The 16089-nt window shown below is 40.4% G+C and overlaps 1 protein-coding gene across 4 annotated transcripts in view; it reads right to left on the bottom strand.

Moving 5' to 3' along the window:
• Positions 1-16089, bottom strand: part of SYT7 (synaptotagmin 7) — a 269778-nt gene that overhangs the window by 108067 nt on the left and 145622 nt on the right. For all 4 annotated transcript variants that reach the window (XM_063438636.1, XM_063438637.1, XM_063438638.1 and 1 more), the window contains exon 3: positions 10027-10109. In XM_063438636.1, coding sequence (XP_063294706.1) covers positions 10027-10109 — 83 coding nt within the window. The remainder of the gene's footprint in view (positions 1-10026; positions 10110-16089) is intronic.

The following is a 16089-nucleotide window of genomic DNA, read 5'->3' as shown; positions in this document are numbered from 1 at the left end:
ACGTAAAAAAAAACTACAAAAAAACATTTTTGAAAGGGCCAGTGATTCACCCTTCATTTCATGTTAAATTGCCTTCTTAAATACGGCAGTAAATCCTGTAATCTCAAGGATTGTCATCCGAATCCCCCTAACCCAAAGGGCTTAAAAGAAAAGGCAAACAAGATGCGGTGCATTTAACCCAGGGAGACTAACCATTTATACAATGATCCTGGGCGTGATACTATCACCAAACATTAGCAATTTTTTTTTAATTTGCTGCTCTCTGGTGATTACTTGTTTGTGATTAGATACATGCAGCTCATTGATAATAAAACAATGATGGCTTTGTTATTCGCACAACTGACACGTGATTAGACCGCTGAGAGCAAACCACAAACAGAAGCCAAGAGATAAAACGCTATCGAAAGAAATGTTTACCGTTTTCTCCTCTAGTGACGTCTGGGTTCACGGTCAGATTATTAAACAAGGTTCAGTCAATTTGCTTGTATCACATAAATTGATTCGTATTTATTTTTTATTACAAGTCACATGGGAGCCATTGTAATTAATGCATGGAAGCTGTAAAAAAATCCTATAGAATTTCAAAGTCAGACATACAACTTTAGGAGTAACCTGTTGGAAGACAAGTCGAATACTTGCATAAAGAATTCTGTAAAAACATAGAACTGAACATGGGGCAGCTGGAATGACATTTTTGAGTCATGGCAAGCTGGGTGGGGGCATGCACACATTGTTTTTGGTAGCCCCATCAATGACAAAATTCTCTAGCTATTATTCCTCCCAATTAGTTACCTTAGTCAGGGATAGAGAAGGTGCACTGGGGAAGCAGACCCTAGAAGAGAATAGGAAGGCAGAAGGGGAGGGCACATTTGTCCTAATTTACCATTAAAAACACCAGCATATGATATTGCATCCAAGCACCAGCGGTGTGCGAGTTAAATCTGTGTTGCTCAGACACAGCTCCCCTGTTCCCCTGCTAGATACCAGAGTTAGACGGAGTCATGGATGTACGTTTCCTGGTACCCTGATCCCAACTGTATTCCTTGTTCTCTCTGTTACTTTGTCAGTGTTTGATGCCTCAGGCAGGTTTCTAGTCTTTGTGGAACTACAGCAACCATAACTGATTTTAAGTTCATGGATGGATATGCATTATATGTGTTAGGACATTAAGCTACAAAATCAAGCAGGCATCTATCCAGCTGTTGTAAAACTACAAGCCCCATGATGCTTTCAGACCTATGGCTGGCAAAATGCAAGAGGAATGTAGTTTAATGACATTTATCTCAGAGCTCGCAATCTGTCATTGCTGTTGCATGGATACAGTAGAAGTGTTGTTTGTGCACTGTCCTTGCTGTTCAGGAGAGGGCACCCATAGACTAATAGCACCCTAACCTCTACAACGACCTCTAGGGGTAATGGTGCTTAAAGCACCCCTCTCTAAAGCACTAAACTATGTTACCACCATAACCTGGCAAGATCACGTACTTGATTTATTTTGTGTTATATTCTTATGAATTACTTTAACCCCTTAAGGACACATGACGTGTGTGACACGTCATGATTCCCTTTTATTCCAGAAGTTTGGTCCTTAAGGGGTTAAAGATGTATGTGTGGATTTCTTAGGTTGCTACCAGGAAGGGCGAAGTGTGAGAACAGTCACACATTGTACTCATTCTTTAAGAGCAATGCTACACAAACAACATCTTCCTTAACAGCTGTATACGTCTTTGTGACCGTTGAAAATAACCATTGGATGCTGTTCTTTATTTCTGCTAACCATAGACAGCGGGAGAGACCCACTCAAGTGTTGGCAGAAGGATGTTCCTTGTCCTAAATCACAAGCTGCCACACAGCTTTCCGTTGACCGCCGAGATACTCAACGAGATTGAATGTGACTCGGCCACATCTGCTTCTGCTTCATAACAGATTAATAGAGGCTTTCAAGTCAAGTGGCACCACAACAAATTCATTGGGAACTTCAAAGACTCCATCAGAGGTTTTCGGTGCTTTGTACACTAATTAACTTGGTTATTTTTCTTCTTTGGATTCTGTTTCAATGTTTACCAACAGCGATACATTAATGTCCACCAGAGATGCTGGTTGTACCTCTCACTCATCAGCAACATAATAAGCTATGGTTTGTGTTCTCTGCTCAGATTTAGCTGTTGGACCAAAGTATAGGGTATAAAATGGTAGCAAACATGACAGCGAGGACAATCTCAGTGGGACTCTGATGGTGTTGCTCACAGAGCAAAGCTTATACAATTTCCCTGCCAAATCCATTAACAGAAATGAAAGATAGATATTTACCCATCTCTTTTATAAAATATCTGTGCCGTTCAGCTGACTGCACTGGTTTTTTTTTTTCTAACAGCAAAAATAGGACACTCTTTGCTTCCAAAAAATCATTTTGTGTGCCTAGAATAAACATCTGGAATCTCAGTCCTTGGATCCCTTTTTAACTATAATGGCTAAAGAAATACACCCGGGTCTCCAGGATTCAATCAGTCTATTAATGTTCTGTGCCGTGTCTGACACTGACTGATCAGTCTGCAGCTAATACAAGGAGATTTCTTCTTGCATCAATCTGGTATTTGCTCCCATGAGCAGACATTTATTTTGACCTGGATTTAACCCTTTCTTCTGCCCCAGGCGATGCATCAGTCTGTCATTCACTCATTGTTTACCCCGTGGCTCAACTAAAGCATTGACATTAAACCCAGGAACCAGCGACTAGCTGTTAAAGAGCTAGTTTGTGGCTCATGTTCTAAAAATGTGCAAAGATTTATCAGTGACATTTGTTTGTCCAATTTTTGGCAGATACCTGGCTCATTTAATTAAGTCTGTTGGATTTTTTCGCGTTACCTTTTCCCGTTCTAATCGTTGTTTTTATATATATATATGCCTTTTTTTGGCGACAGAAATTTCTGCTAAAACTGACTTCTATAAAGAAAACTGTTAATTTTATGATCCCTTTAATAAGCATGACCAAGATAATGACAGAATTTAAAGTCCCTTATCAGAACACTTAGATAAACATCCCCCACGTCCTCCATCGCCTCATTCTTATGAGACAAACATTGGGTTCCTCACTTGCTGGAGACCAAAATGACACTAGCCCTTTCCCCAACCCTATTACATTTTATTGGACCAAGAAGATATATATATATATATATATATATATATATATATATATATATACACATATATATATATAGGTCCCTTTAATGGCTTTACCAATGAACCCCCAAAGGTCTTAGAAAGCCTGTGCTTCTCAAGTTCTTAAAGGAATTTCCCCTTGACTGAATGGACACAGAATGACTCATGCCTACCCTTAGCACATTAATTAAAAGTCAACACAATTTCTAATGTAAGCTCATTTGAGAAGAACCATCATCGCCTCTTGTTTCTGCCTGTAGAACCTGTTTTGTCACATTTATGTATCTACCATTTATCTGTTGTACAGCTCTGTAAAATATTATTAACACAGTAAAAACACACAAACTGACCCATGCTCTGGGAGCTGGATTGCTCACTTGTCATACTAACAATCCTGGAATATACAAGGAATTAGTTAAATTCCTGATGTTAGCCTGGAAATGTAAGGAGTGGGTATAGTTTGATGAAACCACACAGCTATGGACCTTAGAACATCATCGTACCACTGCATCCGACTGCAATTTCAAATAAATAAAGGAACCCATCAGTTTTTACGGCAATTCCATGACAGTATATTGTGCTCGATTTGCCTTTTAAGATCCATAGGAAATGGAGTCCCTCAACACCGGTAACAGATTGCGTATCCTTGATATACAGTATATGGCCAGACTGACGTGGGTAGGCGGTAAGGAAAACTGCTTCTAGCCCTAAAGCTTAAGGTGTGATTAGGAGTCATTTAAAGACTGAGATCAAAAATACATTTAGCAAGTAATGAGAACGCTCCTTGTAAAGTTAGTACTATTAATGCCATGTCAGGGATTCTGATGACAGACGGAGAACCTATATGTGATGCTGTATACTCTACAGAAGCCCTTTGATCAATCCATCGTGTCTGCTGCTAGAGAAGTTAAAATAAGATCATTTTGTCCTGAGGGTGATCATGGCTGTTATAATCTCCTTTAGAATGAAACTAGTCTCTCTCTTTTTACTTTTCTTTTTCTGTCTGATTTTATTTTAACATCCCCCCCCCCCTTCCCTCTTTATAACTGGGTTGGTGATCACTAGGCTATACATACGCCGGCTTTCCCTCCCTAGACACCTAGTTCTTGATATATTTCTTAAAAATGTAAACATTTAATCATTTTGTTGTGATTACACTATTTTTTAACAGAAAACGTTAATTACAAAATGACATCTGACAAGGGTCATGATCTCTTCTCTCCTGGAAAAGAAGACTAGTGGAACTTTTATTCAGCGAATACCTTATTAAACATTACGTTAATCCATTACGTATGTACAGACAATGGAGAATTGGTATGGCTATAAGCATAGAATTTCGGGTTCTTGGATTGACGTGTCCTGTATACAAACTTCACAAACAGTAGCACAAAGCCCTGAAGAATCTGCTATTACCAAAGAACATTCAATGACCCCAGTGATGCTGGACAGATTGTCACATAATCCATACCGTGTAAATTAAATGCCCTGTAGAGTCACACTTTCATTACGTCATCTGAAGTCAAGTCATTAGGCACAGATCATGCATTTCTCAAACAAAGTGGGGCGCAAAAGACACCAACTAAACAGTACACCGGCAAATAACATTGTCATTACGATAGTGCTAGGCTCCCTGTACAATTATATGATCGAAAAAGAGAATTAAATACAATTAAAGAGCAAAAAAAAAAAGAAATAGAATCTAACAAACAAAGAAATATATAAATCTGGGATCTAAATAACTAGAACACTCATCTTAATGGGTGATGCCCTCTGATTGCCAGTTTTATAGGATGAGACGGATTTGGCATGACTGCTAAAACATCAGCTGGGTGTTAAAACCAGATCAAGCACTGAAAGGCTTTTCAGATCCCTCCCTAAACCACACGCTAGCACAGGCCAAGGAAAGCATGTTACCTTGATATGCTGACGCTAAGAGCCATGATGGATCAGGAACTCTCTCTCTCTCTCAATGGAATGGTTCAATAGGAGGCTTGGCCACTAGATATCAAAGTCGAGAATGTAGAGGTTCTACCCCCAGAAGGGAATATAAACGGATCCACTCACAGGAAATCATTAGCAACTAATCACAATGTTTAAGTCGTCGTTGAAGCTCTGCGTGGTTGGTGTTGCCATGCTGCAGGACTAAGAGTGGGCACAGCTATTAACTCATGTATGGCCACGCGCTCACCAGCTGTGAATATGGGTCTTGTGCACACAGCTGGCACCGCTTCTCCAGAGCAATTAATATTGATACTAAACATTGCTGATCTGCAGTGTCTGAAAGCACCAATTTCTACCCAAAATAGCCATTTTTAATGATGACTGAGGTAAAACGAGTTCGTCACTGCAGAAAGGAATAAATAAAATGTCTGTGTCAGCGATAACATCACACTGTGTATCTGTTGTGAAATTTTTAAAAAAGAGACATGTTAAAAAGATTAAATATAAAGGTGGCAAATTAACTTAGAGTGCTCCCCTTAGAGTGCTCCCCTCCTGTATCCAAGTGCTCTTTCACCCATCCCTTAGTGCTCTCTCCCCTTGGTGCTCACCCCATCCCTTAGTGCTCTCTCCTACCCCCTACCCCTTAGAGCTCTCCCTTGCCCCCTGTCCTTTAGAACTCCCCCCTGTCCCCTGTGCTTTAGAGATCTCTCCTCCCCCTTAGTGGTCTCTTCTCACCCCCCCTCCCCTAGTGGTCTCCCCTCCACCCCCCCTCCCTCCCTGTGTAGTCACTCCTCACCCCCTAACCTTAGTGGTCTCTCGTCACCCCCCTCCCTCAATCAGTAGTCTCCCCTCCACCCTCTCTCCCTCCCATAGTGGTCTCTCCTCCACTCCCTCCCTCAATCAGTAGTCTCTTTTCCACCCCCCATCCCTCCCTTAGTGGTCTCTAATTCACCCACCCTCCCCTTCCCTTAGTGAACTCTCTCCTTCCCCCACCTCTATTGTAGCGTGGCCAAGCTCTGGTACGGTCCGCGGTACAGGAGCTTCTGTTTCTCTTAACCGGACGGACTGACAGCAAGTGCTCACTGAGCACTTCCTGTCAGTCTGGCCGGGTACAGGAAACCACGGACCGGACCTGAGCTCGGCCACGCTACACTCAGGTACTGGCAGGAGGGAGCGCTGTGCGCTTCCCTCCTGCCGATCCCTCATATCTTGCGTCCCCGGGCCGGTGCACCCTAATGGATGCACCAGCCCGGGCAGTGCTGCAGGTGCCAGAGGCTCTCTATAGAGCGCTTAGGCGGCTGTAGCATTTGAGGGGCCAGCCCTCCTGGCGGCGCCCCTTCCTAAGGGGCTCCCTAAGCGACTGCCTAAGTTGCCTATAGGATGCACCGGCCCTGAGTACAATGATCCTCACATGGTTTGCTTACTTTCATGATTTTTTTGTATTGAGCCTGGATCTCTGTCTGGAACCATGGACAGTGCAAGCACAGTTACTGAAGTTCTAACGCAAAAGCACAACAGCAGTGCACTCAGCATGGGCAGCAAGGGGGGTGGGGAGTGTAATAAGGAGCAGTTTTGCTCCTGTCAGCAGCTTCAAGTCTAGCTAGTAAACAGCTCCCAATATATTTATCCCAGACAGTTTCTACAAAAAAAAAAAAACATTTAATTGCTTGAGTACCAAATTGAATGTGGTGCAACCTCTGTAGCACATAAAGCGTTAATAGCTCTCACTGTTTGCTATAGCAGGCTGAGACAGGCTTGGTATAAAAAAAAAAAGTTAATGATAATCTACTTTCTATATAGCTCTTTACCCCAAGGGGACTCAATGTTCCCTTAGTGCTCATTCTCGGATTTTAACCAAACTGGAAGCTTGTTGTCAGATGTGGCTATTGCCCAACTCAACCATGCTCGCTTTAACAACCGCATAAGGATGAAGATTGAATTGACCCTGCTGGGAATTGAAACTGCAACACTGAGGCTTGAATAGGGTATACATTTTATACATTAAGCAACATATCTGCTTCATGGTAGTGATTGAAGGGGTTTATTTACTAAACAGTGAGTTGTATTATATAACTCGTCGCTTAGTAAATAAACCCAGAGTATGTGACTTCACGGAGATATCAATACTCATTATCTACAATAGCTGGGGTATTATAAAATATCTCTCTCTGTTTTGGGCTATTTTATTGATAATTAGTGAATTATCGTCTAATCTAAATATATGTACAATTTATAATAAAATAATAAATAGTCCTTCCAGATAAGAGCCATGCTGGTTCCGGCTGTAAATGAGACCCTGAGATGTGTGCTGTGTATTGCTCTTAGTGTGAGCCCTGCATGACACACAGACACTCAGTATGAAATGACGGCCTGACCTTCACCAGGGACACAATGGGAGAAGGATCGATGTGCTATAAGGCAGCCTCATGTCCTTTATTCTTATGCCTTGGGAAATCAGCCCCTAATTAATAACCCCCCTCTTACACCATCACCCAAGCATGACTTCACCTCTCCATATCTGATTCCAACTCTTGCTTTGACATGGAGAAACAAAAGAGGTTTCTGCTAAAGAGATGGTGAAGAGCAGAGCGATAAGAGCTGGAGAAACAGCAGCATGTGTCTTCGGGGAAATAAGGCAATGTACAAAATATTATCTTCAGGTCCCAACGCTCAGGATGCGATTGAGAAATCCCTGGTGATTTGCATACATGCACTAACAGACGCATGTCATTTGCCGGTCACTGCAAGGATGGAGAGATTTCAAGGTCAAATCTCCCTTCCAGGGATAAACGAGGAGTAGACATACGGAATGCACGGAACCTCAGTAAGTTCTTGCAATATCTATATTTGAGTAACTCGTTCATCCTGTTGATAAAACACTTAAGACATTAGCTATCAGTTATCTACCACAGCATGAGAAGAGAGCAAATTGACTTGATCCAGCCTCTGCAATACAGCCCCAACCAGATGGGGAGAGGTGCAATAAAGCAAAGCCTCATCCAGCCTGGGGACGAGGTGCAGTTGCCCTAAGACACTGTTGTCCACACATGGCATCTCATTTCTAGTCCTGTTTCACACCGAAACAATGGCGATTATCAAGTAATACTGAATTCTGGAGAACAATGTTAATTTAAAAATGATACAGTTATATAACACCAATTGGGTTCATGTGGTCTACATTTTGTGAATAATTCACTCACACAACATTCTACTTCCTCACTATCATTCCTTATTACTATTAGTAAAACGTTCCTGATATATTAACAGGGACATTCACTATGCCAAGAATTTGGTATGGAAATGCAAATTTTAGATCAAAGTCCATCAAATCACAACGTCTCACTCATGGTCTGAAAATGTAAAATTGTTTCATATTTGGAAATCTTATTATAGAAGAGGCCATAACAAGTTCCTCTGCTTTTACAATAAAGTAAATTAAATGCTACCTGTTAATACACTGGGGAAATGTTATCAGTGAATGTGAACTGATTTAAGTGAACAACTTAACACGATGACACTGATATCTTTATCCCCTTGAAGCTCGCTAACTCACATGTCATGCAGACAATGCTGCAATATTCAAAGAATGTCTAATATTTAGCACGCAATGTGAATTGCAGCTGCTGTGATATGCACTGTGCCAGCCCCTCCGAATCCTGCTGTTCAAACACAGGGACCTACATTAGCTTTTTCTTTGCAATTTAAAATAGAGGCAGATTATCCGTTCATTCTTATTGCAATGCTGGCTACGACTATTCAGCATAAAATCCACACACCATTCATCTGCTCAAACAAGTCAGCGCTAAGCTGTGCAATATCTGGAGGATACAGTTTATTTAACCCTAAAACAGGTAAGAGAAAAGATCAGTAAGGTTAATACAGCCCAAATGTACAATCTTGGTATCTTGATCATCCGATGCGCATCGTCTTCTCTTAAAAGGAGAGAAAAAGCAGGGAGAGAAGAGGTGAAGGATTATGGGAAAAGCAGAGGCAATGGAGGTGTGAAACCATATTTTGTGTAACCCAAAATAAATCCTAATCTGTATTCCCATTGAGAAGTACATTTTTGTTTTTAAAGTTGTTTAAAACACAAAAGGTCTTGAAAATGATGAGGCAGATGGAGGCGAAATATAAATATAAAGAAGTATCAAATTCTGTATAATACTGAATGGTTTTTAATACACAACAAAATGTATTACGTGTAAATATAATCGTCCACATGTGTAGTGCCAGCAGAATGGTACAAAGGCTGATTAAATACTTTGTACTGTACTCAGAGCAGAAAAAAGATAACGACTTTTTTTGTTACGTTCCCGGGGATGAAAAACAAAAGATTTCTATAGAAAGTGCTGAGACAAAAAATATATATTTTTAAGCAACTGATTTAATGGAAACTGGCATTGAAAATAAGAGAAAGACAGCACCTGTTGGGAAGGGATGGTGGAATGATGTTAAAAATAAAGATTGGGGATAGGTGTCAATGAATAAGCTTTCCGGGAAATATTGTTTATATATTAAATCATTGTTTGTTTTGGCATTTGTTATATAGAAGAGCTTTGGCCCAGTATGTAGAATAAAGGTTTCTATTTGTGGATTTCTAAAGCTCCCATTCTCATTACGTTACGTCTAACAAAAAGACCCAATGACAGGAGGAAATATCTTGGCTCTTGACTGGCTGGTGATTGACTGTCATATAAACGAAATTAACCAAATTAAAGTATTGGGAAACATCTGGTTAAGGAATATACTGGCTACAGAGTTAGTCAATGTTTACAGTGAGTCTTTGCATTGGACACGTCAGTTTGGGTTGCAAAACAAAAGGGTGTGGGGGGTATTTTTCAGCCATAACATCTGCCATACTTTATAACCTTGACATGGTTGTAATGGTGCAATTCGGAATACCCCGTGACCCGTCCATACACTTACTTTAATGTCTTCTTCTCACTGCGAACACCACGGCTGGAATCTGGCGTCCCCACGGTGTCCAGAGAGTTTTTATAACGTTTCCCCTAAAGAGGATTACAGTTGGGATTTTAGAACAAATGTATTGCAGAAAACATTCGCCAACAAATCATTCAGTAACAATAAACTGATCGCACTAGAAGGTTTTCATAGCGCACAGAATTCACCAGTGATTATATGTTTGGTTTCCCAGCAGAAAAGGGGACAATATATTTTTGTACGTCTTACTTCCTGCTCTGTGTGACAGGAACATCGGCCCACAAAGTGCACCAATGTGCAGGAGCCAACCTATCGACTACCGTTAGGAGACAGGAACTTTTTTTTCAGTATATTTTTTATGTTGGATAAATTGTATTTATTGAAAGTAATTTTTTAATCTCCAAACATCCCACAATAATCTTCATGTGTAAGTGTTTAAAATGATACGATAGAACTTGGTGAGTACTAACATGTTATCTATAAATTATATACGATAACCGGATTGAAAATCTTTAAATAAATGTGTTTACAAAGGTTAACATGACAATAACTGCTGTAGTGAGTTTGGTGGCACCGATGTTCACTCACAATGTCTAATGTGTATTATGGCTGCACTTGGCATTGAGGGATTAGGTAGAATATGTCTGTACCCATTACATGAAGCAGATTATATATAGATAGTCCAGACATATAAGGTCCACGTATATCTTTGGCGATTATTGAATATGCACTCATGCTAGTGTCAGTATGTCAGTGGATAGGACAAGAGCTGATGTACATCAGAGACACATCTCAATAAAGTTGTTATGGTGGCTGGAGGCATAGTCTTACCCTTAAGCATTAAACAATTCTCCAACAGGGGCCAGTTTCTGCCTCCCCTCTTCTGCTCAGGCTAATCTATATTGCGAGCAGTTAGAAGGCAGCAGTGATTGGCTAAGAGTGTCAGCTGAAATATACATTTATTTTTGTTTTTTTAGTCTTGATGACCAGCCAGTTAGAGGACTCCTCACTCTTTGCTTTAATGATTCTGCATTAACCCAAACAAATGAGGAGAGCCCAGCAGCCGGGGACCCAACTTTAGTGTTAAACCATTTTTAGCCCGGCTTAGCACTCGAATGCCTTATACTTGAACATAAGATTGCGCTGGGGGTGTCCACACACCATAACAACTTCATTAGGATGATACCCGGAGGATTTACTCAAGTTGGGTAATAATTCCTAGACATCATGATATATGTGGAATTTAGTGGCAATGTCTTGGATGGACGCCGAAATCATACATTTAAATAATAAATGCCACAGGTTTTACATTAATAGTATTTTTTTTACCAACTTAGCCCTGTGATCATTTTTATCATTCTTCAATTGAAATTAAACGTATGCAAAAATAAATTGTGCTAAACAGTTTAAACTGCGGGCAATTGCCTGGAGCTTTAGGACTGTATTATTGCCGCTCCAACCAGTGGAAAAGCAAGTTATTTTTTGGAGTCGATTTTTATTAAAACCGTATGGTTTAAAAACGCCGGCTCCAGAGAAAGACTGCGGACGGAGGAACAAAGAAAGTACTTATAAAAATGTCTGTGTATAGAAAGTAACTGGAGCAGAGCTAAAAGTGTCCAAATAGAAAAGGGATTATAGTAAGAATTAAAACTACACCACAAGTAATATTAGTAGTGTGGATGTCATCAATTATTTAAACAGTGCAAACATGCTACACATTGCTCTACAGCCGGTGAGTGATAATGCAAAATGACATTAACATAAGGAACATTATGCTAACTATACAGGAAGGACAAGTAACATTGTTTAAATTCAGACTGCCACATTTTACTGCCGTTATTGAGGATATAGTATTTAGCTGATATTTATGTACCTCTAATTATACCTGATATCTTACACTGAGACCTTCAAACTCATTCCCCATTGTCTCAGGTTAAAATAAAGTTCTTAAACCGATTTAAACTTAAAAAGAACCCTCCCAACACTAACACCACTGTGGCCTTAAGCAGTGCTCCTGGTGCCTCGCTACAGGCTGACAATTGTAAGAAAGAAATAGTAATATCGACATTTGTCAGCTAATGGCTGTCAATCACACGGCCACTAGAGGCACTTCCTAGTGAGGATCTGCAGGGCTAACACCAGAGAGAGAATTCAAAGTGAATTTAAAATGTACGGTCAAAGTAGCTGGACTGGAAGGACATCTGACTTTGGACATTAACCTTTATGAATAACTATGTGTAAAACAAATTCAGTCTTTGTGTTTGGTGTCATGAAAAAGAGAAACATTGTAATTCTGGATGAAGATACTATTGGCGAAGTAGGGCTATCAGTGTTTCTCTATGGAGAAGCATTTCTTTGGTCAGGATCCTTCATCTGGAGGATTTTACCAGAAGGAGGTGGAGCGGCAGTAGCACCAGGACGATGCTAGATGGAAGGCGAGTTTCTCTTTATTTCCATTTCTGTGGGTGCTCCGAACCCATAGAAACTGTGATATAAATCAGCTTATAGTAATAAATATCCTATGGTAGTTATCGTGTTATAATGGCTTTACTAGTTATCATGTGTTGGTTAATTCATGCCATGACACGTTAAGTGGCAGAGGAGTATCCTTAAATCATATATCATACTTGAGTCTCATGTTACTATTGGGTTCATTTATTTATTTTGTGTCATATATATATATATATATATTGGCGTGATAGACACTAATGAGCAGTTTGACAGCACCAGACATTGTGTGAGTGTTAAGGTATATTTAATTAATGTAGCTATATTTAAAGGAACACTATAAGGTCACGAACACAATCATGTATTCCTGACCCTATAGTGTTAAAACCACCATTAAGTTATTGTTAATGCGTCGAAGTGGCAGCATGAGAAGGAGATTAAGCCTATGCCCCAGCTAGGGTATATCTCTGAGTCAGACCATAAGAACATAGCATTGTCTATCACTGAAGAGGGATACATCAGCGCTAAGGACTTCTGAGGGTGGCATGGAGCTGCTGGCGATGTAAGTGGGTACTCCTCCATGCACCTCTCCTGACTGCAGCCCTCTTGGCAATCCCAGAGCTTGTCTGTCTCAGCTGTGGAGATGGCCTTTTTGGAGCCCGACTTGAGTTTAGCCCTCGAGGTCCTCACTGCTGGGGGCATGCTGTCTGAGACTGAATGTCGAGCCCAAGGAAGTCGGGACGACTTGAGAGGTGAGTGAGGAGAAAGGGCCCATGAGACGTGTTAGTTGCAGTCTCCTTCATAAGTCTTTGAGGACGCTGTCCAGCTTAAAAATAACTCCAGACTTCATTCCCTGGGAATCGATGAGGCATCCGCCATTTTAATTATGGTATCATAGCTTGCCGTGGAAGTACTCCAATTAGGACCGCGCTGGGCCATGATTTCGCAGGGTCGATGATCCACTGCAGTAAGTCGCAAAAATGCACCAACAGGTTCCCAAGATGTCCCAAAGACGACTGAGTAACTTCAGGGATCAATTGCCCAGCAAGGTCGATACTTTTGCACAGATTAAGGCAGTTAAGGTGAGGAGCCCTCTTTCCATGAGACTACTTGTCATGGTGGTAATGCTCCGCCCTGTTATTTTTCTTATTATTATTATTATTTTTACATTTATGTTTTCTTTTTACTATCAAGGAAGTTAGATTGGCAAGTATCAATAAAGTGTGGGCCCTATTCACTAAATGTCAAAGTAGAATTAAAATATGACAATTCTTAGAAATATTTTAATGGCAGGAAATTTGTTAAGTTAGTGTGAGCCCACATAAAGAGTAATACTCAGTAGCCCAGTCTCCTTGGTATCTCTGACTGTGTTTATGAGTACACAACAAAGCACATTGACAGGCGTACCGAGTTTCGATGTGCTAAGTTCGGCTCTTCTAAGCCAAGTCTTGGTTGATACTCTTGATAAGATTTGCTTGCTAAAAATCGAGTTTACCAAGCAAGCTGTTGAAGTCAAAATGTATCTGATTCTCTCCATGTTGTAGAACCCATTTTCTTTTTTCCTTAAAAGCATTTGTGTTAAAATACTGATATGCTCTGCAGCCCAATACAATTACTGCAAAATCAGTGAAAACAAATCCCACTATTCTTTAACCACAAGAGAAGGCGGGTGAAACCAATCTGATCTTTGCAGCTTGAGAACAATAAGTTTAAAAAAAAATGATCCTGTGGCACTTCAGACCTTCGATCTCAGAGTGAAGCGTAACTTTCTCCAAGTGAAGCGTAAGTGGGAAACCAGCAGATGACCATTCGACGTAACCTAGAGGAACCAGCTACTTCTCGCTATGCAGAGCCTTAATGTGCTTTAGTTGAGACAGGTCTACATCACACTTCCAAAACATGCATTCTTTACCAGATGACTTATCATATTTTTCCTCCCCAAGCAAAATAAAGGCTAAGATGAGAAATTAAGGCAGTCTTCTTGGGAAATCAAAACCGAGAATCTAGCTGATGTAATGCCAAAGTAGCCTTGAGCAGCGCTGAGCAATGAAACCTAATTTATGCACAATATTTCCCATTAAAACCACTATTTCACAGTCAACATTTCAACAGGGAACAGTCTAGAGAGCATTTCACATCAAGTATCAAACAGAGGTAACTCGGCTTCACCAAGCAGGAATGACGTCCCTCTGACTAACCTGTTTTATATATAGTTTTACTTATGAATTATTAAATCCGCTCCGAATGCGGCTGGCAGGAGGCAGCAAGTTTTAATAGGGGCTGGGAACGAGAACAGAGAATGTGATCCTCAGTATGAGATAGCTGAAGGTTTAGCAGTATTTTACCATTGAGAAGAACTGGAATAGAGCTTCTGGATGTAAATCGGTTCCCTGGTGGATTCTGGCAGAAACCGATTAATGACTCAAAGTCTTTGGGGAATATTATTTTATTTATTTATGTTCCCCTAACAATCTATTTATTGAAGATTCCCTAAATCCAGCTTTTTCTAACATCAGGTCACATTCTATTAAAGTCCACACGCATAAAAATAATTTTAACAAATTGGGCTTAGTTTCTGATCAAGGGTCATTATAGTTTATTTGCATTGATAATGGTCTAAATACTATTTAAATAGTTATATTAACAATATAAAACAACTATCAGTATACTTAACAGTACTATCAGTATAACAGGTGTTAAAGAACACTATTGAATACAAATGCTATCAGTGTTTCTCTATAAAACATTGAGTAGGTCTATATTCTACTGGGTGTTTCCATTAACCCCATAAGGACTCAGCCAAATGTACACGTTGTGATCAAAATAAAACATAAACAAAACCTGGAATTTGCGCTATATGTCTGTCCAACCGTAATTCACCTTTCATATTAAGTGCACCCACACTTATTAAATATCATTTTATTTAGGGGAAACAGGGCTCTCATTTAACATCAAATATTTAGGTATGAAACATAATTTAATATGAATAAAATATAAAAAATAGGAGAAAATGAGATTTAAAAAAAAATAATTTAGTTCTGTATGACATTCTAACTGTGAATGTCATAATTGTAACGAGTATATACCCCTACACGCAGGATCCAGCCTAACAGAAGACAGTACAGAGGAGAGATACGTCTACCGGACCTTAGAGTGGCCGGACTCGACGTAATAGGATAAGACAGAGTCAGGAACGATCCGAGGTCAAGGGCACAAAGAGACAGCGTAAACGAAAACTAGCCGGGGACTGGTACACAGGAATCAGCAAGCCGGCAAACAGTACAGAATAGGATAAAGCGAAAACGAAGTCAGAATACAAAGCCAAGGTCAAATACGGAGAAACACAACTGAACACAACAAGCACTAAAGGGAACTGTAGCAGAAACCACGATAGGGCAAGGAACTAAGGGAAAAGGGTAAGTATAAGTAGCCTTCAAACTAATGTGATTGGCTCCTGTCACTTCCACTCCCCCAACAGGTAAGTGTATGGGGTGATTGGCATGACAGGAGCCAATGGGAGCCTTTTTGCAATTTAGGCTCCCACTGTCTCTTTAAGAGCGCGCCCGAGATTCGCGGCGCGCTCTTAGCTGCAGGCGGGAC

The sequence above is a fragment of the Pelobates fuscus genome, chromosome 12 (genome assembly GCF_036172605.1).
Source record: "Pelobates fuscus isolate aPelFus1 chromosome 12, aPelFus1.pri, whole genome shotgun sequence".
NCBI classification, from domain to species: Eukaryota; Metazoa; Chordata; class Amphibia; order Anura; family Pelobatidae; genus Pelobates; species Pelobates fuscus.
Note: the sequence above shows the minus strand (reverse complement) of the source record. Positions and strands in the feature narration are given on the sequence as shown.